Source organism: Felis catus, chromosome B3 (assembly GCF_018350175.1).
Source record: "Felis catus isolate Fca126 chromosome B3, F.catus_Fca126_mat1.0, whole genome shotgun sequence".
NCBI lineage: Eukaryota > Metazoa > Chordata > Mammalia > Carnivora > Felidae > Felis > Felis catus.
The window spans coordinates 31539833-31567407 of NC_058373.1; the positions used below are offsets into that span (position 1 = coordinate 31539833).

General features: G+C 52.4%; 1 protein-coding gene across 9 annotated transcripts in view; it reads right to left on the minus strand.

Moving 5' to 3' along the window:
• Positions 1 to 2048: 2048 nt before the first annotated feature.
• The window catches only part of ARID3B (AT-rich interaction domain 3B), a 57883-nt gene continuing 32356 nt past the window's right edge, over positions 2049 to 27575 (minus strand). For 6 of the 9 annotated variants that reach the window (XM_023255056.2, XM_045059027.1, XM_019832049.3 and 3 more), the window contains exons 3-9: positions 23257 to 23328; positions 22981 to 23053; positions 9686 to 9869; positions 8318 to 8598; positions 7962 to 8234; positions 6480 to 6581; positions 2049 to 4610 (exon numbers count right to left, since the gene is read on the minus strand). In XM_023255056.2, coding sequence (XP_023110824.2) covers positions 4453 to 4610; positions 6480 to 6581; positions 7962 to 8234; positions 8318 to 8598; positions 9686 to 9869; positions 22981 to 23053; positions 23257 to 23328 — 1143 coding nt within the window. In that variant the 3' untranslated portion in view covers positions 2049 to 4452. The remainder of the gene's footprint in view (positions 4611 to 6479; positions 6582 to 7961; positions 8235 to 8317; positions 8599 to 9685; positions 9870 to 22980; positions 23054 to 23256; positions 23329 to 27575) is intronic. The other 3 variants (XM_045059026.1, XM_045059025.1, XM_045059024.1) reach the window with 3 other exon arrangements.

Consider the following 27575-nt stretch of genomic DNA (forward strand, 5'->3'; position numbering starts at 1 on the left):
CAAAGTCAAGAGGTGGATGCATAACCAATTGAGCCATCCAGGGGACTCTCCCAGTGTGTCTTTCTAAATACCAGTATCTTCTTTTTTTTTTCCTGTTCATTTATTTTGAGTGAGAGAATGTGAGAACATGAGCGGGGGAGGGGCAGAGAGAGAGAGAGAGAGAGAGAGAGAGAGAGAGAGAATCCCAAGCAGGCTCCAAGCTGTCTGCACACAGCCCAATGCAGGGCTCGATCTCACCAACCCGTGTGATCATGACCTGAGCCGAAATCAAGAGTCCGAAGCTTAACCAACTGAGCCACCCAGGTGCCCCCAAAACCTGTATCTACCTATTTTGAGGGGGAAGGGGCAGAGAGGGGGAGAGAGAATCCCAAGCAGGCTTCACACTGTCAGCACACAGCCGGATGTGGGGCTCAAACTCACGAACCTGTGAGATGATGACCTGAGCTGAAATCGAGTCAGATGCTTAACTGACTGAGCCACCCAGGTATCCCAAAATACCAGGATCTTTTGATAAACTCTTTTGGAGGGTCTAGTGGGAGAAATCCTTCCCTTTCTCGAGGTCTTGGAAGATATTCTCCTATAGGTCTTGTTAAACTGAAACGGGAAGGAATTGCAGCGGCCTGGTGCCTTGTTCTTCCTAGATTCTCCACGTCCGTCGGGAGCTTTTCTCCTCGCACCACCCCCTGCAGTCACGATGCACCGTTTCCGCCTCAGAGGTCTCTAGACCCTGCTTCTCCTCACCTCCCCGACACCCTCGTGGGCCTCCTGCTGCGTCACAGGAAGCTGTGAGGCGTGACACCAACTACTGGTTACCAGTTATTAAAGTACTAAGGGCTAGCGGTGCCTGGCTGGCTTTGTCAGTGGAGCATGTGACTCTTCATCTCCGGACTGGGGGGTTTGAGCCCCACGTTGGGTGTAGAGAATACTTAAAAAAATTACTAAAGGACTGGTCATTTCTTTCAAAAGGTGTTTAGAGACCAGTGAGAGGCTCAAGCCTGTCCCAAGGTCACTCTCGTTTGCTAGCACTTCAGAATGGCAAAGGGGTCTGCATTTGCCTGCCTCAGAGGACTGCACAGACTGGGGAGGGGCGTTGTTGTTGTGGAGGAGGGCAATTGCAAATCCCCAGTGCTTTTCCTCTCTGCCCACTTCTCCTGGTTTCACCAAAACTGGGTTATAGCCATAGGATGTGCATCATGGTGGAAAAAAAAGTCTGGGCACTCTGGGTCCAGGCCCGAGTTCCAGCGGTGGCATCCCAGAGGTCTAATGTCCAGAATGTCTCCTGACTCCAGATCACACTTCCAGAAAAGCCTCTTTTTAAGCCTAGGTCCTGGTTAAAACGTGTCAGCAGTGCCCTGATGCTCAAAGGATGGCACCCAAATCCCTTAGCCTGGGATCCATCCTGGACCCAGCCATACTTTTCCCCAATTCCTCACCCCTCCAACTCCAGGTCCTGGCCACAATTCCCCAAGGGCAGGTCCTCTGAGGCCACCAAGTTTCCATAGATCAGTTTCTCTGCCGAGAATGCTTCTCCTCACATCTCCAGTTGGCAACCTCACTCTTCCAGCTGAAAGATCGCCACCTCTGGGAGGCTTTCCAGAGATGCCCCAGTGAGCTGCCCCAGCATCCATCTGCCATCAATGGCCTACTGTCCCAGTCACATTGCATTTCAATTTTTGATTGGATAATTGTGTGTGCCTCCCCAACAAGACCGTGAGCTCCATAAGCACGGGGACCATACTTACTCGGCAGGACCTCAAAAAAAGCCTTGCTAAATGGAGGCAGTCCCCTGGCCCTGTGCCTGCCAGGACACTGATGCGGAACCACTGGAGATGGTCCTGGTGGTCAGGCAATACCTAGGGTTTCCTGCCAAGCCAGAAACAGGCTGAAAGTGAGCACTCTGGAGAATGGATAAGCAGTAAAGGGCAGAAGGTTCAGGAAAACCCAGGGATCCAGAGGAGCGGGTCCTTTCTACTCTCAAGGCTCTCACCGCTCCCTCATCCCGATCACTGCCCACTGGGAGGGTCACTGAAAGCATCCGAGAGACCTGCTTGTGTGAAGAGGTAGAGGTTTATTGAAATATAAACATTCGAGAACATGTAAGATAGAAAATAACCACAACATATACAGACACTTGCTGCAAGAGGACGTCTGAGGTATTTATCCACTGCCTAGGCTACCCATGTGCTAGCACATTTTCCTGGTCAGAGTACACAGATGGGGAAGGGAGGGAGGGGTGGGGACGAAGCGGCCCCGGCCCACCGCCTGCCCTGTGGCCTTCAGGGAAAGCTTCTCTTGCCCAGGGCCCCGCTCCTGGGGCGCCTGCTGGCATCCCTGACTCTTGGGCTTCCGGGCTGAGACCCTGCTGTTGTCCTCGAGGGCAGCAAGGGTTTGCTGAGAGGGCAAAGCTGGCTGGGCAAGCTGCCTGGGGAAGGGGAGAGGATCCAATGACCAGAAAGCCACAGTGCACTGTCCCTGTGTCCTCCGGCTAGAAGAGTCCATCCTTCGTGACCAAACCCCTGAGAAAGACACACTGGCCAAATGTTGCGACACTTTCAAGTGGGCCCAGCGCCAGCCAACCGGGCCCTTCCTGGCACCGGATCCCAGACACTCTTCTCTGCCCACCGCCTGCGCTTACCTGGTGGGTAAGGCGGGAAGGCTCCTGAGGCCAGAAGAGGGTCAGACCCCGCTGGGTGGGGCTGTGTGTGTGTGTGTGTGTGTGCGTGTGTGTGTGTGTGTGTGTGAGCAAGTGTGTGGAAGGCTGGGGAGGGAGTGAGAAGATGCATCTGGCAGAGTGCAGCTTACCAGGCTGAGGGAGCTGTTTTGTGCTCCAGCTTTTGATTTCCCTTTCCTTTCACAGACAGGGCCGAATGCTAGCCGTGTGACAGCTCGTGCCAGCGTGGCCTGTCACCACCACAGCCCGATGACGTCACAGTGAGCGGTGTTCTGTGAGCTCTGCAGGGCGGACTCAACCAGAGATGAGCCTGGTGTGACAATCACCCCATCTTCCCAATACGGGAGCGGCCTGCTCCAGCCCAGGGGCCCAAGGGAGGATGGAGCTCATGGCATCCCCTTATCCCTGGGACGGCTCTACAAGGCCTCTATAAGGCCCAGGGCCTCCCCGGCCTGCCCCTGCCCTGAGGTGGCAATGCTGAGTGAAGGGGAGCCATTCTGTCCCCACCCTGGGGAGCTGGGGGTAGGGGTGTGGGACCAGCCCTGCTCTGGCAGCAAATGGGTCAGGAACCATCTTCAGAACCGTGTGGTTTCTGGACCTGACCTGCATGAGCAAAGGCCTCTCGCTTCACCGCCTCCCCGGCCACCGTGATCCCTGAGTCATCTGCCCTGCCTGCCTCCCCGCCTTGTCACTGGGGTCTTAGCGAAGGGCCGGAGGGGCTGGGGTACCAAAGGTTTGCTCGGCTTTAGGGGTGATCTGCTTTCATTTCTTTGGTGCTACAATAACAACAATAAAAATTAAAAACAAAAAAGTCAGCAAAACACATATAAAAAAGATATCAGAGATGCAAATACTTCCTGAAGAATCAAACATCAACAATTACAAATCTGAGGTATTTCAATGAACCCGACATCAGCAGGTTTGGGGATGTTGGGGCTGAGGTGACCCCATGAGAAGGGAGGGCCCGAGGGACAAGTGGGCTGTTCCTGGGAGAGGTGGCCAAAAGGGCGAGTCAGAGCGTGAGGTCTGGGAGGGCCAGAAAAGGGTCAGTGTGAAAGCGGGTGCCAGGGCCTGCCTGGGCAGCCCCCTGAGGCTCTGCCTCTCCCTCAGCAGGTACCCAGTAAGCTCTGGGGCCTGAGGACTGCCCTCGTGTGCCCTTTCTTGGGACCGTTAAAAGAGGAACATGGGGCCCTGAGGATAGCTTCGAGACTTGAATATGAGGGACCCACACCCCTGGAACCAAACATGGTAGGTGAGGTGGGTAGAAGGGCCCCATCCCATGCTCAGCGGAGAAAGGCCATGAAGGCATTGTCTTGGCCCCTAGCAGCCCCAACATGGGAGTTAAAGACTGAAGGGCTGAGCAGGGGAAGAGGCCAGTGACCCCAGGGTCACGGCAGAAAGCAGGGGAAGGGAAATAAATTAAGGGGAAGGGCTCTGGAGGGCCTCCAGCCCTGTGCCGGCTTACAGATTGTCGATACACTGTGCCCGGGACGGGAGGTGGCCTGGGAACCCCGGAGGAAGCTGGCTGCCCACAGACCCCGCCCAGTTCTCCAGCACAATCCCTGATTGGACAACGCTGCCCTGTCCTGCCCCTGCAGCCTCTCCCTGTCCCCAGAGTACAGCAGGACCCGAACGGAGCCCGGACAGACGGACATGTCCAAACTCTCAACATCTGGCCACATGGTGTTTGACGTGGGCTCCGTGAGATGAGGTAAATTCTGTGCATCAACCTCCTTCACTCTCGACAGGAGAGCGGGGCACGGGGAGCTGGGTCCTGCCCCTCAGAGGGACCAGCTGGTGGAGGGCTCCGCGCTGGGGGTGCCCCGGGACGAGGTAGGACTGGCTGAGCAGTGAGAGCTGCCGCTGCCGCTGCCGCCCATGCTCTGGGCGGCAGACCCTGCGATGAGGTGGACCACGGGCTTCTGGGCAAACAGCACACCTGCGGGGGAGGGGAGGAACGAGCGTGAGCAAAGAGTCTCGGGCAGCTGCACTCTGTTCCCGCTACGGGTGCCCAGCCCTGTATAAGGCTCCGTTCCAGACACCATGCTGGCCGCTGACCAGAGTCCTGAATACCATCCGGCCTCAGGTGCTGACAGGCCGGCCAGGGGGCAGAAACGTAAACCATGATTTTTGAGGAGATGTAACCGGTGCTCTGCGAGCACTGCTCCCTCCTCCGGGGGCTTGTGGGAACAAAGAGAAGGTGGTGGAAGGCAGGGGCAAGCTGGTCAGGAAAGGCTCGGGGGGAGAGCATGCCTGGGCTATCAGAAAGAGCGGCCAAAGGAAGAGCCAGAGCAGGGAGGTGGCAATGTGTTGGAGGCTGGCATGGCAGGTGAGGCTGGACAGATGGGAAGATGAGGGAAGGGAGGCCTGTGTGCCTCTTAGGAGGCAGGTTTTACCCTGCGTGGGTCGTGGAGGCCCTGGAGCTTTTAGGAAGGGGAAGGACACGATAAGATATGGGTTTTAAAATGCTCTCCATGGGGCTGGGAGGAACAGGGGCGACAGAGGCCCACAAGGAAAGAGGCCCAAACCAGGGCAGCGGGGCTGTGGGGTGGCAGAAAAGGGGAGAGAGCAGAGGAGCGGGGTCTGTCAGCTCTGGTGGTGAGGACAGAGGTGAGGGGCTCTTGGGAACGACTTCCCAGTTCCTGGCCTGTGAGACGTGCACGCCCACCAAGAAAGGGCACAGGTGGGACAAGGGTGATGCAGGTGAGGTCTGGGGTGCCTTCACCTCCCTTCTGACTGCTCCTCATGTTGTGAGGAGGCGTTATCTCCCACTTTCCAGACACTGATCTCGTCCTTCCCTGCTTTCTCCATGGACCCACCCCCAGCCCCCAATCCTCTTAGACCATCAAGCACCACCAGATGGCAAAGGGCACCTAGGCCCTGCCTGTTGTCTCGCCTGGTCTCGAGAGGCCCCCTGTGTCAGGCTGAGACTTCTCAATGTGGCCTCCAAAGCACCAGTCATGTGGTGACCGGTAAGGTGATGTGGCATCGCTGCTTCTCTGTAGGCTGCTTCCAGGAACTCCGTCCCTTCCCTGGCTGCAACCCTGATGCTGGCAGCTGGTGGCCGGCAGAGCCAGAGCGTGAGGCCCAGTTTGATGGAATGTGTACCTTTAAAGCCCCTCCTCTGGACCCCTCGGGCTCTCTGGCCCCCACTCAGCAAGCCGTGCTTACTAGTAAGACTTGGTGGGGCTTGTTCCCAAACTCACCCCTAAACCAAAGAAATGGGAGCGGGAAAAGGACTGGTTTCCAGCAATTGAAAAGACTTGGTAGAGATGCTAACCCAACCAGCCAACAAACTACTGCCCAAGTAGACTGAGAGCAATAACTTTAAAGGACTGGGTGGAATCGTAAAAACAGGCGGATTTCTGCTGCACTCAGATTCCTTTGCCTGCGTGTCACTCCTTGGTCCATTTTAAAGAAAGGGAATGACAGGCAATGTCTAGGGAGAGTGGAGCTGAACCATTCCAAGGAGCCCTGTGTGCCACAGGTCCATGATGGCAAACGCGATGTTTAAGGCATGGGCATGGACGGGATTATGATGCTTCGCGCTTAAGTGATGGGTGCAATTAGCGACTCAACCGTTGGTCCAAAAGGGTTAGATGAAGGGTCTCCACCATTCTGTTGAAGGTGGGGGGGGGATCCGTCATCCTGCTGGCAATCCTCAGCCTCTCCCAGTCTGGAAAAACCACTTAACCTTTGGAACCTCGAGACTACATACAAGAGAGCCACCCCTGGGAAGCTGTTCAGATTGGAGGGTGACAGGAGGGGCCCTGGCTGTGGGCCTCCCTCGGGGCTCCCAGAGCCTCACCTGCGTAGGTGGTGCCATCGATGTCCACGGACATGTTGATGCTCCCGATGCTGCCTGTGGCCAGGTTCAGCGCTGCGGCCGAGGCCTCTGTTCTGTCTTCTGCTAGGGACAAGGGAGACAGCGGGCCTGATTAGGACTTCCAACACTGCAGTGTCCTCTCCGAGGCTCTCCCACTCTCCCGGACTGACCAGAGCAGGTGAGGCCTCCCACTGTTCTAGAAAGTATCTGGATAACCTTCCCCTGAGCGTAAGGTCAGGCAGCAGGAGAACCCAGGCTTGCCAAGACCCTATCGCTGGCTTTCTCTGTTCCCTGCTTAGCCACTCACTTCCCCCATTCCCTTTGTGATCCACGAAAGGGATCACAGGCTGCAAAGACTGACCTTGGCTCACAGCTGTGCACTGCCACTTTCAGTGTTTCAGCAAATGCTAACTAAGCATCCACTATCCATCAGGCTGGGGAACCAGAGACCAGCAAGCCCCAGTCCCTGCCTCTGAGGACTTGCCCTTAACCTCTTCTTGCCCTTAACCGGGCTGGGTGGTCCTCAGGTAGAGGGTCTACCTGCACAGCATGTGGCCCGGCACCTGGCACCCATCTCCACCTGACCACCTGGGGTCTGTAGAGAACTGTAGGCTCTGGCTCTGCCTGGTTCACCTTACACTCTGCCCTTTCATCACGCAACCAAGTACTTCTTCCAGGTGAGCTGCTTTGCTATTAGTGTCTGGCTTGTGCAGGTAACAGAGCAGAGCCCTGCCGTCTGGGCTGTCGCCCCCAGCGTCCTGCTCCTCACCTGGGGACAGTGGGGCAGGGAGTGCTGCCCTCAAATGCACACAGCTCCCTTCACACCTGACTTCCCACCACATGCTGGCTGAAGTTTGTTCTGAGACAGAATCGGGGCAAGAATGGCCAAGAAAATGTGGGGGGTGGGGGGAGAGGAGAAAGGAACAAGGGGCATGGAGTGTGTGATTCAGGAGTCCAGAAGGTAGGGCACCTGAAAAATGAGGAAGGGAAGGGAAAGATGTCAATTATGCTGCCAAACTGGTATTTCCTCTTTCCTCTGTAAGGGTCACAGGCAGCCTGGCCCCTCCCGGAGGCTCCGAATGGAGATGCCATCTTCCGCCCAGATCTACATCCGGGGAGGTACCAGGGTGAAGGCTGAGCCCTTTAATTTAGACAGATCAAAAGGCTGTTGAGGAAGAGAAACACAGCAGCTGTGCCCAAAGGTCTCTGGCTCCTCCCCCTTGAACAAATGCTTTTCTTTTCTGACAGAGAACAGGGCACTGCCTCCGGCAGTTTTTAGTCAGCTTGGTGAAGGTAAAGCCCCGTGTGGCTTTCTGGCCTTGAGACCCTTCCGGGTACCTGGAGGGCAGAACCCGGAGGGGCCCCCACCCCAGTCCTGGGGCGTGGTGGGCCCGAGTGGAGCCAGGAGGAGGGCCCTCAGCAGGAGGGCAGGGAGTGGAGAGTGGAGTCGGAGGAGGCGCTCACCCCTGCCGTTGATCCTGATCTTCATGGGCAGCTGGCGCGCCATGCTCAACAGGCTGCGCTGGAAGGCCTGCTGCACCAGGCGCTGCTCCTCCTCTGACAGCCGGGAGGCCTTCTTCTCCGGGGGCTCCCCTGACTCCAGCCGCTCCCGCAGCTGCTCCAGCGCGGCCGTCCGGGGCCCGGCCTGCTGGCCTGCCAAGGTCACGGGCACAGCCAGGCGGTTTGGCACAGGCACCGTCGTCACTGGGACTCCATCACCTGGCAAAGGCACCAGAGCTGCACAGACCTCGCACCTGACGACGGGCTCTCCCACTCCCTCCCTGCCCCCCTCCTCCCCCCCCTCCCTGGCCCCTGCAGACCTTTCCTGAGAGTGGTTGCTGGGGATATCCGAGGGCTGCTGGCATTGGCGCCACTGCTGGAGCCCAGCCCGAGGATGGGGAAGCGGATCTTGGGTGGGGAGAGCAGGGCGGGGGCCCCGGCGGTGGCAGCAGTGGCAGCAGCAGGCGAGTAGCCAAAGAGGGAGGAGCTGTAGCTGGGCCGCCGGCCCTCCCGCCGGTTGCCGTCGATGGCTGCCTGGAGCTCGGCCGGGGAGCTCAAGGCTTTTTTCTCACACTCGTAGGCATAGAGATACTTCATGTACCTGGAGGAGAGGAAGCAAGCGAGGAGAATAATCCAAAACGGCTCCAGACGCCGCCCAGTGTAAGTTTCTGGGTCTCTGTGGGGCAGGCCTCTAGGACACAGGGTCACTTGGCAGAAGAGAAAGGTCCAGGGCCCGCCAGCTGCTACTCAACCCTGTCCTGATCTCTGCTCCACTCAGAGGCACCATTCTTTCAGGGAAATAAAGCACATCTCCACTCATGTTTCATGTGTGTTTTGGTGCTGTGTTAGTACCCTGGGAGAAAGGTTTTGCAATGTCTTCCTGGCTCCTGGGACGTCCTAACTATTCTGAGTCATGCTGCTCGGATAGGAGTGATTTGTCCCACTGTGCGTGGACCCAGAAGTGCTGTCCGTCCTTGCATCAGATGTCCCAAGAGCCTCAAGAGAATGACCACTGTACTGGTTACAGTGCTGTCCCCGACTCCTGCTGGAAGAGTTCCAAAGATAAAGCCTTCCCACTTCTCAACAAGGCTATGACGTACTGACTCACAGATGCTCATTCCATATTCTTTAGAAAGCAACATCCAGCATGCTCCAAAGAATCGATGCCCCTCAGGCTACTCTTGGTTCCCCTGCTCCTGTTACCCTCGGAATCAGTTCACATGGTTGCAAAAACGGGTCCCACATCCCGGTCCTCTGTGGCCGGGCACGCAGAATGTCAGGCAGGAAGGGCTAAGGCTTAGGGTGGGGGTGTGTGGGGGAGACGATGTCCTGGAAGGAGTGGATGCAGGGCCAGAAGCCCAGGGGTGAATCTCAGCTCAACTGTGATCTCTGAGACTCAGTTTTTGTTTTCTGAAAAATGGCATAACACCTACTTCACGGAGTTAATGGTGAGGCCCGAAAGAAAGAGAATGGCAAAGTAGCCTAGGAACATTCTTGGGAAATGGTGGCTCTCATCCTTACTTAGGTCTAGAGAGGGACTCCTCTCAGAAAGCTCCTGGCTGCGTTGGGAATTCCTCTCATCTTGCTCACTGTACAGTGGAATTTCCTTCCTTCCTTCCTCTCCTCTAGGTTAAAACATCCCTGTTCTCCAGCCTCAGCTTCCTTTCCCTAGGGCCCTGGCCACTCACTGGGTCCTCAGGGTAAAGGCGGCGCTGGTGATCGATGTGGGCAGGTTCAGGCCTTTGGTGATCTCCCGCCAGATTTTTTTGTTGATGATCTCCACCAGGCCCCCCTTCTCGGTCACCAGCTTATACAGCATATATAGGTCCAGGATCTGCTTGGCCATGATGGGGATTCGGTTGATGGGAGTCCCTGTGATTGTCCAAATAGAGAAACAGAGAGTTGTGTTATCAAGCAGAGAAAGAAGACATATCCATGTGCCCACCTTTTGCTGAGTTAGAAATATGTTCACGAATCTGCTTTAATCGGACTCCAACTCCCTAAGCTGGAAGCTATCAGACAGACTCTCCTTGGGATGAGCAGACAGGTCCATCTCACAGGCTTTGTGGTCTTGCTTAAGACATTAGTCTTTCTGGGTATGTTTTCCCTTTATTTTTATTTTTTTGGCTACCAAGATGAGTCCAGATTTTTTCCTAATGATGTGGCCACTCACATTCCTCTCGAGCCTTCAGAAGCCACTCGGCTGTCCCACCACCCACCTGCACAGCTCCCTGGGTGTCTCTTTTGTAGCTCTACATGCACTTTATAACAGTGTTTTCATTTGCATACTGCCTGCTTCCCCCTCTCCTGCGGCAGGATGGAGAAATGTTTTCTCTCCTGTGTCCCCACCAAGTCAAAGGAGCCGCTGGACACACAAGTCTCCAGGGGGATAAAAAGCCACTCAATGGTTCTCTCCCCACTAATCACTCCACCCCCTCCCTGGCCTCTGCAAGAGGGAGGGTCAGAGCAGCTTCCGCCACTGGCCCCGAAGGGAAGTGAGAGGAGCCAGGGACTTGATTAGGAAACCTGGCACCAGGCAGGAAGGCCCACTAATGAGCACCAGGGGACGGCAGGGAGGGCGGGGCTGGGGTCCTTTCACAGGCGGCTGGGATGCTCGTCAGGAGGCGTGATGGATGACTGTCATTTGGCAGCCTCAGGATTAATGATCTGGAGGTCAGAGGGGAGAATTCCGCAGGGAAGGGTCACCGTCCAGGGCAGGGTATGAGACTTGTTGCCTTTTGATGGCAAACTCCTTTTACTGTACACAGGCTGCTCTCCTCTGCCTTGGCCCCCTCCCACTGCCCCAGTCTTGCTGAGGTCTCACTGCCTGCCTGGTGGACGGTGAGACAGCTTGATTTTCGAGAACTGCTGTTTATTTCAGCTCTTCCTGCTTCTTTCCCCTCAAGGAATGCCATTTTCTTCCTAGCCCTGAAACACTGGCCTCATCAACTCTTTTACAGGATAATGCAAGCTAGAGGCACGAAGAGCAAACAGCCTGAGCATGAACATGTATGTGGAGCTGGATGGCAGCACCAGGCCTCTTTTCTAAGTGTGGGGAGGGGGCAGGAGGTCTGGAAGAACTTTTGTCTTGATCAGCTGGTCCTTAGAGGGTCAAAACAAAGGGGTCATAGTGTAAGATCCAAAGATTCACAAGTAAAATATGCAGAGGACTGTGGGGACACTGCCAAGACACATAGTTTGTGTTGGTTCACTTTTTCTCCCTGTGTTCTGGACAGTGAACCTGATTCCGGACGTAAACACGAGAGCCTGGTATGGCAGAACTGGTCTCCTGGAAGGACAGGGCTAAGGTCCACGTCCTTCGGGAGGCCTGTCTGCCGAAGCACACTCATGGCCAGGCGAGTTCACACCCTCATGGCATCGCCCAGACTCTGGAAGGACCAGTCCCAAGGCCCCCTCGCATTTGCAGAAGCTTCCTGGACATCTTCACAGTGACCCGTTCCCTTCCAAGTCAGAATGTTCACACTGAGCTTACCCTTATCCCCAAGCCAGCCCATCCTCTCCCATCACTTCCTTTTCCTTCCAGCACCACCATCATCTTCTGGGGTCTTGGGCAGCACCGGCTCCTCTTCTCTCCCCTATCACCCCCCTTGAGGTTGTTAGGAGGCTCCACTAATCCTTCCTTAGAGGCACTTCTCAAACGTATCTGCCTTCCCAGCCCACGGTGGCCTCTTTACCCATGCGCTCACCCTGAGCGCGGCTGCCACCACGGCCCTGGCATCCTTGTTCAACACCTACAGACTCTTATGCCTGCCCATCCCGCCCCACAAGCCCAGTCTCATCACCTGGGGCCCCAACACCCTTTAAAAGGTTACCTACAAAGTATTTCAAGCATCCCAACAACTCACTCTCACTCATTAGCTGGGTCCCCTCATGACACTCCCCAAACCAGGCCCATTTCTCCTCCATGGTTTGTTTGGTGCTCTCCCTCATCAAGCCTAACATGACCTGCCTCTGCTCAAGTCCTCTCCATAGTGGCCTTCAGGAAGAATCTTCTAGCTATCCTAGTTCACAGGGATTTCTTCTCTCTCCGAATTCCTGTTATGACGCCTACAAGTTCAGCGATACTTGGTCTCTGATCATTTTACATATGTTCACTGGGTAGCCCAGGACGACTGTCAGCTGTGAAGGCAGAGACTGTTTCTCCTTCACCATCTCTTAAATGTTATAGTGTGTAATAAGTTAAACTACTGTGCAGGTTGGAAAAAAAAAATGCTCCTCAGAGTCATAGCTACTAGCTCTGGGTTACCCAACTTGGAATCTCAGATGCATTTCCGTAATGCTTGCAGTGCGCCCGCCAGACCAGTCACCAGCATCAAGTCAGGTGTCTGAGGCTGACAACCCTGAACAGAAGTCACTGTCTCCTCTCAGGTCCCAGCGGGCTCATTAGGGTCACGACCCTTAGTAAACAAACTGGGGGAATGGAAGCCCAGGGTTGTTAAGGTCTTTGCGTCCAGGTCCCATGAAAAGTGGACAGGCAGCAGAAGGATGGATGGAGAGTTGGGGGGGGGGGTGGTTTTGAGAAGGTAAAGAGACCATGAACACGCTCAGTGGGGTCAAAGAGAAGGGGCAGCATGTGTTAAAGAGTGGAGGGCAGCCAGGTCTGGGCCATACACAGACGGGTGCGGCTGAGTGTGTAACCAACCACGAGGCAGGGCTTGCCCAGCTGATGGGAGTGCTGTCCTCCAACCGTCACAGATGGGAGCTACGTATCTGGTTTTCGAAATCCATTTGCAAATGGCCTTCATAATTTACACGATTTTCATTACAATCTCCGATGCTGGTAAATCTTCAAACGTAAACAGTGTATTGTACTTTTGGACACGGTCATTTATGGAGGCAAGCCAGGAAAATGGAAAGTGACCAAGCTGTTTATACTGATTTTGTTTGAAGATGAGGTGTAGCTATGAACCATGAAAGGTTCTCAGGTGTAGCTCACACGGCCTCTGGAGGCTATTCCCTAGTCATCACTGGACTGTCTAGCCATTTGACATGGCTTCTTTGAGAGACAACAACATTACAGATGTAGAAATTTCATGAAAAGTTAGCGTTTTGATAGTCACACAGAATGTGACTGCATGAGGCTGAGAACTGCTCAGGGCAGGGGAAACAGAGGTAGGTATAGGAGCTGAGGCGACAAGAAAGGGGCACAGTGGCATGTGAAGTCATAGGCCATAAATCTAACCAAAAAGTGACCTCGTCCCAGCACCCCTGGGGAGAAAGCACAGGTCTGGGATACAGCTGGCACCCTGGTGCAGAGACGAGTGGGTAAGGGGGCAGGGTGCTATCTTCCCAGAGTCTGGCCCTCGGTGAAACTGCTGAAAATAGTTCCCAGGGTAGGAGGCACCCCGATACTGTCAGAAACAAAGCTGAGACTATTCTGAGTGCTAGCTGTAGAGGACGGTACGGTTTTCTCACACTGTCCAGACAATCCATACACAAAACCTGCGCTGGCTTCAAGACAAACGACAGAAACAGGACCCTCAGACTGGTCTGTCTCTGCAGGCTGCCCTGTGCTTAACGGACCCGGCAGCCATCTCCCTTGCCTCAAGGAGACTCAGCTATGAAGAGAAATGGGGGAAGGCCGTGTAGTGGAGTTTACCTTCTGAACAAGAAAGAGGACCAATATATCATACTGGGGAGTGGGGATGAGGGACTGACATACTCGGGTCTCAGTGTCTCCATCTGTGAAATGAGGAATTTGGGCTAGATGCCTTTCAGTCCTATGAGTCTATGAATAAAAACTGAAAACAAAAATGGATAGTTGTGATTATTGCCGAAGGGAGGGTGAGTTGGTTTTAGGAGCTTGCCTGAATTATGGAATAATGTTGCCAAGTGACTTTAGGTGGATGGTTTAGGAACTTGTCCTATGGAGGCCCCTGTGTGGCTAAGGACCACGGCCATATGCTTTTCCCCCAGCCTTGCAGGGAAGAGGGGTGTCTCTGGGCTGGATTATATCTTCCTCTAAGGAGGCTCTTCACCTGGAAGGTAACAGATCTCTGTCCACAATAAGAGCAAAAACAACCTGCAGAGAACCAGGAAGGAGGCAAACGGCCTTTGCAAGAGCGCTTCGTGGGTCACTAGCGTTGGCCCTGCAGGAGGCTGAATCTCCACCCCCATCGGGCCTCCCAGAGGGGGCGTGAGCACCTGATGGGGAAGCCTGTGTACTGTCAGTCACTGCTATCAAAGCAGGAGCTAGGATTGAGGGTAATTAATCATGCTCCCTCTGACAGGAATCCAGGGCCTTATCTGTACCCCAAGAAATGCCGCTGGTCTCCAGTTCCCTCCTCAATAAAGGAGACTGACAGTTCCAACAAAGAGGGCCCTTATCAGATTTCAGCCAGGGAGCCTGAGGCAGCCCAAGGGACTACGCAGAAAAGGCTTTTATGAGGGCCAGGGACCCAGAGAGGCTGTGGGGCTCCCGGGGCTTTAACCCTTGGGTGGTGGGAACGCCGCTGGGGCACGGCACTAGCAAGGCCAAAGCTGTCATTGGGAACTTCCAGACACATGGGCCAAAGAAAAGCTGCTCCCTGGTACTTCGCTCTCCTTCCTGCCACTCAAGACTGCGGAGATAGGGGGAAGGGGTAGGGGGGAGGGCGGAGGGAGGAGATGGTCTCCTTGGGCGCTAGAGACAAAGATGGGAGGTGGCACATCCACCCCACCACAGAAAATGGGCCTGTTCCAACGAAGACGAGACGCAGTCAGGGGCGGGGACCCCAGACAGTCACATGGCTGCCTTCCCGCCCGCTGATCAGGGGTGAGGGCCCAGGACCCAGGACGTGGCCCTGCCAAGGACCCTCGCTGTTTTTTCCTGGCTTTGAAAATGATCATTAATCATTTCCACTGCCTGTCAAGAGAGCCGGGCGTTCGACTGGAGAGCCTAAAAGAATTAAGGCCCGTGTTAAGCGGGGAGTGTGCCTGGGCAGACAGACAGGCTTCCTGCCCATTCCTCTGCATATTCATTCCTTCTCTGGTCCTGCCGCCCAGGAACAGGCAAAGAAATGACGGGTGATTTTTCTCCCAACTTGTTTATGTAGAAAATACCTCACGCCAGGAGACGGGGCAGCCGTGTCTGGCGGCGTTCGGTGCAGTGTGTGGCTGACTGTCCCACATAACAGAGCAGAGGCAAGATGCTCAAGCGTCCCAGTACTGGACTGACAGGTATCTTTAAGCTCTACTTCTGGTTTCCCACCGAGTGGGTCCAGCAGATACACACCACAGTGCACGCATCTTACTACACAGCTCACTGGATTTCTGCTTCCATGTACACCCCTGTAACCACTTCTCAGATCTAAATACAGAACATTTCCAGCACCCCAGAAAATTCTCATGCCCTTTCCCAATCAATATGCATTCCCCACCTCTTCTCTCCCAGGAGGTAGCCATCACCCTGACGTGTGTCACCACCACAGGTGATAGGCTTGAACTTCACATACGTGTAATCACGTAATATCTACCCTTGTGTGTCTGGCTTATTTTGCTCAACATTAGGCCTATGAGATCCCTCCAGTGCGTACAGCAGTTCATTCCTTTTTATTGCTGCGCACTATTCCACTATGTGACTATAGCACCATTTATCTGTCCATTCTACTGCTGATGGACATTGGGGTTCTTTCCAGTGTTTGGCTCTAACAAATGGTACTGCTCTGAATATTCTTGAGATGTCTTTCAGTGAACACAGCATTCATTTCTTTGGGAATACACCTACGAGTGGAATTACTGAATTACTGAATGACAGGGTTTGGCATATGCTCAGCTACAGTAAACACTACCAAATAAATTTCCAGAGTGGTTATGGCCATTTATATTGCCAGAAGCAATGCATGGGAGTACTGGAGGGACCATAACCTGAGAGGTTAAATGTTAAACTCCTCAACTTAAAAAAAAGTTTATTTATTTTAAGAGAGAGTATGCATGTGGGAGCAGGGGAGGGCCAAGGGGGCAGGGACAGGGAGAAAGGGAGAGGGAGAGGGAGAGGGAGAGGGAGAGGGAGAGGGAGAGGGAGAGGGAGAGGGAGAGGGAGAGGGAGAGGGAGAGGGAGAGGGAGAGAGAGAGAGAGAGAGAGAGAGGGAGGGAGAGAGGGAGAGAGAATCCCAAGCAGGCTCCACAAGCTATATCAGTGCAGAGCCTGACTCAGGGCTCGAACTCGCAAGCCGTGAGATCATGACCTGGGGCCAAAATCAAGACTCAGGATGCTTAACCGACTGACCCACCCAGGTGCCCCAAACTCCTCACCCTTTTTGATACTCTAGCTCAGACTAATTGCTTTAGGTGAAGTTCAATGTGCAATGCTGTGTTCTACTATGGCTTGTAAGGTCAGGGCTGTGCTGTCTCCTTCGTTAAAAACTATGTTCAGGGGCGCCTGGGTGGCTCAGTCGTCGTCCAACTTCGGCTCAGGTCATGATCTCACAGTCCGTGAGTTCAAGCCCCGCATCGGGCTCTGTGCTGATGGCTCAGAGCCTGGAGCCTGTTTCGGATTCTGTGTCTCCCTCTCTCTCTGACTCTCCCCCTCCTTCATGCTCTGTCTCTCTCTGTCTCAAAAACAAATAAACGTAAAAAAAAAAATTAAAAAAAAACAACAACTATGTTCAGAGAAGTTGGTCAAGGAGTTAGAAGGAGGTGGATCATCATGTCTTCTCTGCTTTCTCTGACTGCTGCTGACCAACAGACCTAGCTGGTGTCTCCAGGAGAGGGGGTGGAAAGTTGGCTGGGGAAAGGTACAAGAACTCAAGGACCTTATGGCCTAGGCAGTTCATGACTGTCTTCTATTGCCAAACCATGCCACTGGCTTCTGAATACTCAGTAGATCTTCTCACCATGTAAGTGGACCAAATCCTTGCTTTAGACTATTCCTACACCAATCCTTGAATGAGGTACTAAATATTAGCTCACTTGGAACAAAGAAGGGCAAACTATCAACTCAGTTTTACCAAGTGCTAAAGTATAAGTAAAAGATCTGGAGGGGAAGAGGCTGAATCGAATGACAAAATTGGGCTCTTCAAATTAATCATGCCTTCCAAAAACCAGGATCCCTTCCTATTATTAGGGATAACTGAGTAGATATAGGATATTAAATGACTATTTTAAATGGAAAAGAAGGGGGAAAAACCCAGTATATTAATAGTTGGAATACCTGGGGAGAGAAAAAGATTTGGCTTCAAACAAAGGCCAATCATGAGACAAATATTTGCATTTTAGACTTTCATTTGGTGCTAAAGTTAGAAAACGAAGCCCCAAAGCCTATTTCATCTGACAGAGACACGTATTTTAGTCTATCAGGAAGAGTGTCCATGGCATAGACCATTTACTGCAAGTTACAAAGAATATATGAGAAACTGCTTCCACCAAAAGGCAGAGCGATATATGTCATGAACATTTCCTTGCCTGAGATGGATAGATAAGCACACAACAGAAGGAAAAACACTCAAATCGCACTTTGAGGCAGACCAAGCCCTTTTCCCACAGTAAATTCTTTGTATATACACATCAAAAACAGATTCAACAATCCATCTGGGAAAACCAAGGTCAGTTTGCAGCCTTGAACAGAACTAGTGGGGGGAGGAGGGCAGTTCTCCGGGTGAGGGCTTGCAAAGCTCGTCCTCTATGTGACTAAGCAGCTCATTTACCTGTGTGCCTGGCTAGGGCAGGGAGAGCAGAGCCTTGTTCGGGGGTGCTCTGGGTGCGTGTAAGATGCGTTAGAGCTTCCCTCTCCCGTGCCCCCCACCCCCCCATCCTGCCTTGACAGATGGCAGCCTCTGTGCTACTGTGAATCGTCACATCTGCCCTTCCTTGAGAGGCGGGCCTTACCCTGAGATGAAGACCTTTCTCATGCGAACAGTCCTACCCCTGTGTTAATCAGCTAGATGCTGTCAGACCCTACCACACACTGGCCCGCGGAGGCAGACCAGCATTCTCTGTGGGGCTCAGAAGGCTGAAGGCAAGACAAAGCCTGCCCACTGCCTGAACAGGAAGCGACGGAGCTGCTGGCACAAGGGGCTGTTTCTCAAAGGCGCTGCAGGAGAGGGAAAGAGCACTGGCCTGGAGTTGGGGGACAAGTGCTAAGTCGGCTCTGTGACCTTAGGCAAGTCACTTAACCTGGTAACCTTTGCTCTCGCTACCCCTCAGAGCTAGAGCTGTGCGGAGCGGCAGATAAGAAAATGGGTTGAAAGGGGTCTATAAAACACATGGGACAATAAAAACAACAGCAAAATCATCCTCTTTCTCCTCTTTGATGACGTATTTCTTTCTGTTTCACTACCCAGGGAACAAGCTTTTCTTCCTCACTGTCAGAGAATGGAACTGTTTATAAGCCCTTGCTTATCAGACTTTCAAATTAGTCCCCCTCCAGCCTACCTAGACTTCCCCCTGGAAAATCTAACACGGAATGAGATCTCAGAAACCATCCATAGTCAGTTCAATTAGCCAGAGAATTTTACTTACAATGATTTGGCTTTATTGTTTGCAAAGAAATGCGTGTGTATTTTCTACACAGACATGCGCGTGTGTGTGCACGCAGCAAAAGGTAATAAGCAAGAAGGGGCATCAGAACTCTGAAATCTAACCCGTCTTTCCAGAGAAACACGGGTGGGGGTCAAGATCAAAAGCAACTTGTTTAATTCAATTTGGCTTGGGCATGGAAAGGGGAGAAGTACTTGTTTTTGGGGGGTCCTCGGTATAGTTTTCTTTTTTAAATACTTTTAAAGAAAAATTTAACATTTCTTTCTTTTTGAGAGACAGAGAGAGACAGAGCGTGAGCAGGGGAGAGACAGAGAGAGAGGGAGACATTGAATCCAAAGCAGGCTCCAGGCTCCGAGCTGCCAGCACAGAGCCCGACGCGGGGCTCGTACTATGGACAGCAAAATCATGACCTGAGCCAAAGACGGACGCTTAACCAACTGAGCCACCCAGGCACCTCCTCAGTATTGTTTTTACACAACTGTTTCGACAGAAAATTGCTATCTTTTTGGTCAGTGAGGGTGACCTGTTGTTGGTAGTGCAAAAGACACAATCATGGACATGATACAAAACACAGAACTTGGAAGAAGCTTCCAGGTTAACTCGAATTGAACCCTCACATTTTACACATAAGGAATCTGTGGCCCCCAGAAGGAGAATGCTTTGCTCCCGATCATGGAGATGGGTGGGGCGCGAGCCTGGACCCGCACCCCGTCTACAGCTCTTTCCCCTGCCATGTGCCTGCCGACAGGGCCGCAGCGGCTGTTTCCCAAGGCAGGCAGGAGACAGCCCGACAACGCGGCGCTGCCTCGGCCTCTTCTCAGGCTCCTTCTGGGGCAGCTTGTTCTGCTGGTGGGGGAGGGGACCATCGGCCCAGAAACCAAGGTGCCCGGAGCTGAAAGGCCCATCTGTGGCAGTCAATTCACCCGAACACGTTAACAAGCGAAGGAGACGCTGCACAAAGCAGCAGTTACGGCCTGGCCCCTCTGCCGCTGGACAGCCGTTTATCACCTGCAGCTGCACTCGCTGGGCAGCCTGCTGGGCGCTGCCTCCCTTGCAGCCCTGTCTGCTTCCCCTGCGGTGCGGCCTGCGGTGTCAAAGCTGCCCGGCCCCACTCACGGTCCAGGTGGGAGTCACTAAGCCTTTCAAACCCAGGCCATCTTCAGCGGCTCCTGTGAAATCTATGTTTGTCCTTCCCCTTAGCCCTGGAGGAGGAGTCGCTGCCCTGCTGCCGGGATCTCTGAGGCTTTTCCTCCGACCCAGCTAAGGATACCTGGCTCCTGAGTGCCCCAGACACTCCGATTTGGGAGTGACGAAACCAGTCACAAATGTCTAAGGGCCCTTGGTCTCACCACTGTGTGAAGAGGGAAGACGGCAAGCATCACATGAGTAAAACTGTGATCTGCTCCGAGCCCTCTTGAGCCACACAATCTAGTTTACAGCCTTAGATGCTAGTTTTCCAGAGAGGAGACCACTGTGAGTTTAAAGGGAACAACCTCCATAATGTCTCTGTGCCTCATTCTCCCCTCTCTGCCCCCATCACCCCTGCTTGCCACACACGGCAAGCTTCCTGAAGGCCCAGCTCTGGTGACGCGCCCCACGTTTTATGTCCACAGACTAAAGTGCTAACTTCTCGGCCAGCCACGGCTCTTCACAATCTGGTGCCAGTTGACTCACCCAGGCCACAGACAATGAAGGATTCTTCCAGCTGTGCCTGGCCCACGGGTGCCACCACGCTTCTGCCTCCACCTGTGTGGGTCTTCCGCCTGTTACCTCCAATCCGGTGGAGGTGCAGAGGCCTCCCCTGTACCCCAGCCCAGAACAGGGGCCCGGCACGCACTCTTCTGGCACTTGGCCACAGGAGGAGTGCCTGTGATATTGCCTGGCACAGGCCCCCACCACCCTCAGGTAGGGCTACCTGAGTGGAGGGAAGATGATTTCCATGAAGAATTTCTCTGTGAAGGCAATTTTAGAACTTCACCCTCTTTCCTATCCTTCTAGCAGTGGTTCTCAATGGGGAAGGCGTGGTTTTCTTCCCCAGGGGACATTTACAATATCTAGAAATATTTTTGGTTATCATGACTTGGGGGGGGGGTGCCCCTATAGCAAAGGGCTGTCCAGTCCCCAAAGTAAATATGCTGAGGCTGAGAAACCTTGTATTTGGGTAACTAACAAATTGCAACATGGACTCCACTGTTTCCTTTCTACGGGTGATGCCAGCAAACAGTGAAATACCTAACGTAAGTGGTGAGGGCAGAAAAAGATTTGCCCAGGGGCGCCTGGGTGGCTCAGTCGGTTAAGCGCCCGACTTCAGCTCAGGTCATGATCTCCCCGACTGTGAGAGCCTGCGTCGGGCTCTGTGCGACAGCTTGGAGCCTGGAGCCTGGAGCCTGCTCCAGATTCTGTGTCTCCCTGCTCCTTCCGCACTCATGCTCTGTCTCTTTCCCTCTCTCTCTCTCAAAAAATACACATTAAAAAAAGAAAGAAAGAAAGAAGAAAAAGATTTGCCCAGCCTGAATAACCATAAACTGACACGATCAAAGGGAGTCACTCACTCCTGCTTCGGGGTCCCTGAGAAATATCCTAGATGGCAGTGTGGCAGTCCCCTGTTTCAGGGTCCCTGAGAAATATCCTAGATGGCAGTGTGGCAGTCCCCTGTTTCAGGGTCCCTGAGAAATATCCTAGATGGCAGTGTGGCAGTCCCCAGCTGCCACAGCATGGCAGGCTTCTCGGCACACGCTGCTTTCTACTGCTGACTTCAGATTATAGGGCGGCTACCCAGAGCGGGGCAGCTCAGCCTTCCTGCGTGGGGCCAGCTAAGTGCGGAAAACCTGAGTTAGGACTGCTTGCACGGCAAACACATCTTGAGTACCTCCCTGTCTGGTCCTGTATGAGCACCGGGGACACAAAGAAATGATAAAGTGGCTGTCCTCAAGGAGCTCCTAGTCTACTGGGGACACAGAGTAGTAAACAAATAATTTCCGACATTCACTCTTGGCGAGGATGATCTAACTTCCATTTTCCTTTAAAAATCCTTCTGGGAAGGGAGACAATAAAGTAGAAAAGAAAGCAGTGGAGCCACACTGCTGATTAAAATCTATATTGCTGTGGCAGCCCCTCTGAGACGAGATCAGCTCCTGGGTTTGCACCAGCTGGGCTTGTGGAGCTTGTAAATAATTAAAAGGTAATTGGAAGGGAGACCAAAGTATTAAGTGGATTTTTCGCTCTCAGGGCAACCAGGGAGTTTCACTGCTGCCAGTCACATTATCTTTGGGGATTATATTCTTGTTTTGCATTGGCACATGCAGCTCCAGATAGCAGCTGGAGGAGTAAACTGTGGGCTGCCTGGACGGCTCTGAGAGGCTTGGAGATGGGAGGACACGGAGACACCAAACTTCCTACTACCTCTGTAAGCAAACCAGCAGTAACATGCACGCTACTAGGACAGCAGTGAGGCTTTACAAGGTAAAGGAAGAGGAAGGAGGAGAGAGGGGGAAGGGTGTGCTGGGGGGTCGGGGGAGAAGAGGGAGAGAAAGGAGTTAACGCAGAACAGTACCTGCTGGGGGCTGCCATTATAGCTCAGCCTAAGATAAAGAGGAAGATTTCATTCCTGGGTCTCAATAAAGGAGCAGACATAGAAACCAAGAGATACACAACCAGACATAGGCAGGGTCCCAGGCAGGAGGCTGGTGGGAACAGCTGTGCTGTGTGGCTCTGTCCTGAGGGTGATGAAGGTGGAACTACACAGGTTGCTGAGGACCTTCTAGAGAGGCTGGCTTTCTGGCCATGCTTCCTGCGGGCTAACCTGGCTGGTGAACTCATTGCTATGACAGGACATAAAGCCAGGAAGTTGAGTCACTGGGCTCAAGACTCAGTCCCACCAGGGTCCAAAGTGGAGATGGCTGGGGTGGGGAGTGGGAGTGAGAAGGAGAGAAGGACAGAGAAGTGAGAAGGCGCATTATAAAGTAGGTGCCCATGCAGAGCGCCCCAAACCAAGCCACGGGGTGCAAAAACCAGAGCCAATGGGTAAGAAAAAACGAGTTAGCCTTTCCTTTTCACAGATCATTTCAGACCCTCTCAACAAATCCTGAGGGACCTCTAGTCTTTTACTGGCCTTTCTCAGTGTCTGTAGGACTAGGAACACCAAGAGGAAACCTGACATACTAGTTTAAGTGATGCCCAAAGTTGCTATAAGGCTAAGAAAAAAGTACATTTGAATTTAAAATAACACCAGAGAGGCCGCTTAATCAGAAGAGAGCAACAAAAATAAGGCAGGACCAAATTTAGATGAACCATTCCATTTATTTTCTGCCAAGGCCCTCTCTGTCCTCTTCGATCTGGTTGTCGACTACTCTGCTAGGGTCAGAACCACTCAGCAGTTAAGTGCCTCTTGTTCTCCTGGGCTAAGATGCCAGCACTCTGCAGGGAGAATGGCTAACAGTGACTTACACACAGTAAGCACTCAATTAATATTCACTGAGTTGAAAAACTGAGGAGACTGCACACTCACCCCTCTTCTGCATAAAGACGAAGAGGTCATCCAGGAACTCTTTCCTTTCCGGATCACCGTCCAGTTCATACAGCTGCAATCCCGGTCCCCCAGAAAAAAACACAATGAAAAATTCCGTCTAATGCAGGCAGATTTCCACCAGAGATACACAACCATCTATCTGTATGACTACAAATGTGACTCACGGGCCATTCCCGTCCTTATTCCTTGGGGATCAGATTTAACAACCCACTGCAGAGCTGGCCCATTCATTACCACAAAGGAGACATTACAGACCTTGGCAAAATCTCGAGAGATCTCTCTTCCCCGGCCTCCGTCCGCATCATCACTCCAGGCCAAACCACCATTCTAAAGGAGAACAAAGCACAGAGTTCAGAAGGGCATAGGAGAGTGACGGAGGACAAGGCAATCTTTTAGGGCAAAGATGAAGACCCTGAGCAATTGTGCTATCTTGGCTCAGACTGTAAAAGACTCCTCAGGTAACCGCCTCTGCTGCTCTTACAGGGACATCTTCTTGTTCTTTCGCTTTCAGTAATGGTTCCAAAGTAAGAGGGAGTCAGGTGGAAGAACCAGGTCCAGTTGTTGGAGGAGGGTGGGTGTTACTTATCCTTGATAATCCTAGAAGAGGAGGAGACAAAGGCCCAACTTTCTGAGAACCTGTTCATCCCTAGCTGATCCTCCCGAAGCCATCACTCTGAGCTGTCCCACTTTTCTTCAGGTTCTACACGGCATGTGTGTTTGAATGATTTTATGGCACGTTTGTATACTACACAGCACGCTGTAAAGCCACGTGACCACTCGAAGTGGAGGATAAAGGATCACAGATGGCAGGTCCTGAAGTTCTGGTCTCTCCACTAAACCTCACCACTGGAAGCTGGAAGTCTAGTGACCAGAACACCCTAACGATAGGACAGCCTTCAGAGTTTGACGTTATTCCCAAGGTATACAGACTGTGCCCCTAGGATGAAATTCATTTCCATTAGAGAAATAATGAAAACCTAATCCTAATTTAACTGATTGGGTTAAACCAACACCATTCAGCCAATTAGGAGGAAATAGCAAATACACCTTTGTTTATGTTCCTGGAACCTGCTTCCTGCCTTTATTCAGTTGGGTAACTCTTACTCCTTAGATTAGGCAACATATTCTGGGGGAAGCCTGCCCTTCACTCTCGGCTGCACTAAGTACTCTGGAAGAAATCGCTATACGTTTTGAGCTTAGAATTTAACACACTTTGGAATTATCTATCATCCTCACCCTATCGTAAGCTCCTTGAAAGCAAAAGTTTCTCATCCATCTTTGTACCCCCAGCATAGAGCACATTGCTGGCACTTAACAGGCCCCAGCGAATGCCTGATGAACTAGAATCACTGCGAAAAGGCCTTAACTGGCTATTTGAGTCAATTAGGCACCTCTTCAAAAAATATACACACATACCATACAGAAGAGTCAAACAGGCCCTCTGCCAGTGGGGAATATGAAATGTCACAGTAGAAGTCTACACTGGTCAGTGGAGGACCCAGTGGATGGGACTGGATGCACCAAGCCTGTCACTCTCTCATTTCTCCCCGAGGACTTCGGGCGCATGCGCAGGCACTGGGGCGTGTAAATGGTTGGGGAGGGGCATCCGGGGATGGGGAGCAGGGGTTTCCTGGGAGGACATTCTTTGGACTGCATAGGGATCTCGCTGTAAAACCTTGTCAGTAACATAAAAGCCTGGTCTAATTCCCTTCTTTTCTATCTTCCCCTCTAATCAAGCTTGCCCGAAAGCAGGAGGTATTATTTATTCAGTTATATTCTGGGACCATACTTTGCCTCCCCTACTCAAAGAGGGCTCTGAGAGGTAGACCCACTTCCTGATAGCAGCAATTTAGTACACCGTGAGGTAAGTATAACCAAGAAGAAGTGACACTCTGTCAGCTGAAATGAAACAGGCTACACCAAATTGTTTCCCTGCTTATCTCACAAAAGATGTGTGTAAGGAAGTGCTCAGTAAATGCTATCTGACTGTGCACTCATCATCTCCCCAGGCAGACGTTGTTAGAGATCTCTCTACAGCTCTTCGGCTCAGCGAAGCCAATAACCAAGTGGGAGAAACACTATTTAAAAAAAAAAAAAAGCTAAGATTCACCCCCACATTGTAATTACAGTCAACAGAAATCTGGTATCATCTGGTGGGAACCAGCACAATGAATAATCAAGATGAATTATGCCTGTCAGGTCAGCAAACCCAGACAGAGTTACAGTCCCCCTTTCAAAAGATGCAGTAGGTTGCCCTAATGCCCAGTGATTTTGTTTGAGCCAGTAATTCCTGCTGGAAAGTCAATTATCCCGGGAGCCCCTATCGGCTGAAAGACATTTAATGGGGGATCATTGCCGCTTCTGTTATGTCAGCTGTTTACTGTGGCAGCTCAATTCCCAACTCTCTCCAGCTAGAGATCTGAAGCACAGGAGGATTTTTTCTCTATCAGTCACCAAGAGAGATGAAAACACAGTTTTTTGCTAATTACAATAACTTCCAGGCACTCAGAATGCTCACTCAGAAACTATTTAACACTCAGCTGGGTGAGGAGGACAGAATCCACAACCTAGAATTCAGACAGGGCTTTCCACAGCAGGAGAGGAGTGTAAAAACAAGCACATCAGTACAACCACTGTGTGACTACGTGTGAAAATAAACACCCAAGTGCGAGAGCTCAGCTCAGGAACAGAGGAGAAGGGTGGGGGCTGGGGGTTGTCATGACCCCTTCCTTGGCTTTCTCCAGCTCTGCTTAGACATCAGAACCCAAGTGGTGGGAGAATCAGACCTCGCACTAGCTGTGGCTCGCTAAATATGAAACACTTGCAAATCTGCTTAGCTATGGGATTTTAGCCTAACACCCCTAGCTCAGTGACCACAGAAGACAGGGAAATTTGCCGGAACGGGACGGAAAGAGGACACTCAACTCTTTGGGCATTGCTACCATTTGACCCATTCCACAGATAGGAATTTTAGTTATGATTTAAAGAAAACACAGGAAGGGCACCTGGGTGGCTCAGTTGGTTAAGCATCCGACTCTTGGCTTAGGTCATGATCTCATGGTTTGTGGGATCTCATGGTTTGTGGGAGTCCCATGTTGGGCTCAGCGCTGACAGCAGGGAGCCTGCTTGGGATTCTCTCTCCCTGTCCCTCCTCTGCTCGCTCATGTGCAAGCATGTGTGCGTGCTCTCTCTCTCAATAAATAAACATAAAAAAAAAAAAAAAGAAAACACAGGGGAGTGGAGTTGTTTTCTTTTGTCCGAGGCTGGGATGGGTCATTACTTAATTTAAAATATTCAGTTGGGGCTGATGAGAAAATGTCCGCTCTCTTTGCATGACTCTCTTGGTCCTGGGGCAGTTAAACCCTACTTCACAAGATTTTCTGGCTGCAGTGAGAGTAATTCCTGGCTCTGCCCGCCCTTCACAGTCTAGCCTGAATGCTGTTCCTCCACGAAGACTCTCGCTTCTGCCCACCAGGCAGAATTGATGCCTTTCTCCTCTGGGCTATCACCGGATGTGCTGGTTACTCGTGTCCCGCCTACATCCCCAGTCTGTGTGTGTCCCCTCGAGTCTGTGCACATCCCATCAGGGTATCCCCAGCCTCTAGTACAGAGAAAGCATGGGCGCGTTTACTGAAAGGCAGGAATGGGCTCCCCCATGGGACCTCCAACCCCACAACTCCTCTGTTCTCTCCTCCTTTCATGGGGAGGACCGCAGGCTTCAGCACTCTGATCAACTACTGTAAAAACATAGCTACTTCAAGCTGACGTGTGGGTTTCTTGGCCTCTCACCAGGCTGTGGGTGTGACTGCTCGAAGCCCAGCGATGACTTCTGTCTTGGATGCTGAGCATGGTGAGGAGGAGAGTGAGGAGGAGCAGAGGTGAGCGTGGGGAACACACATCCAAAAGGAGCTAGCTCCACAGTTTAGGGGGGTCCCCGAGAAAAGCATTTCAGTTGAAGGGCCGCTGCATGCAAGGCAACCGGCCAGGGGAACAGGCTCTGTTACCATGAGGGCTGCCGGCAGTAGTGAGTGGTCACTTACTGCCATTTACAACCTTCCCAGCCTCTCCTACTTAAGACCTCTCTTAAAAGCTTTGATCTCACCAGGAGCTCACAGGAAACTGACAGTTTGTTCCCAAATACCCATCCAAGGCTAGCTGTGGTTGCTATATCCACATTCAGTTTATTTTTCCCAGGGAAGCACAGTGTCATGCCTTTAAATCCCTCAAAAATGGGAGTGGAAGAAGGCTGGGGGAAGGAAGGGAAGCTAATGTTTGGGCATCTTCTGTGCAGCGAGGACTGGGCCAGGGGCTTAACAAGCATTTTCTCACTGAATTGTATGATGTAGGGGTAGTGATTTTAGAGATGGGAAAACAGTGGCTCAAAGAGAGCAAGCTGCTTAAGTGGCCCAGGGTTTCAGAGCTTCCCAGTGGCAGTGCCAACATGCAGGTCTGGCTCTCTTTGTCACGCCGTCCTGCCTTGTGGGTGGAAGAAACAGCAGAGAGTGTTCCGGGTGTGACATCGGGAAAGGAGAGAGGGAGGAGAAGAAGAAGAAAATCCTCTGGTCACAGAATGC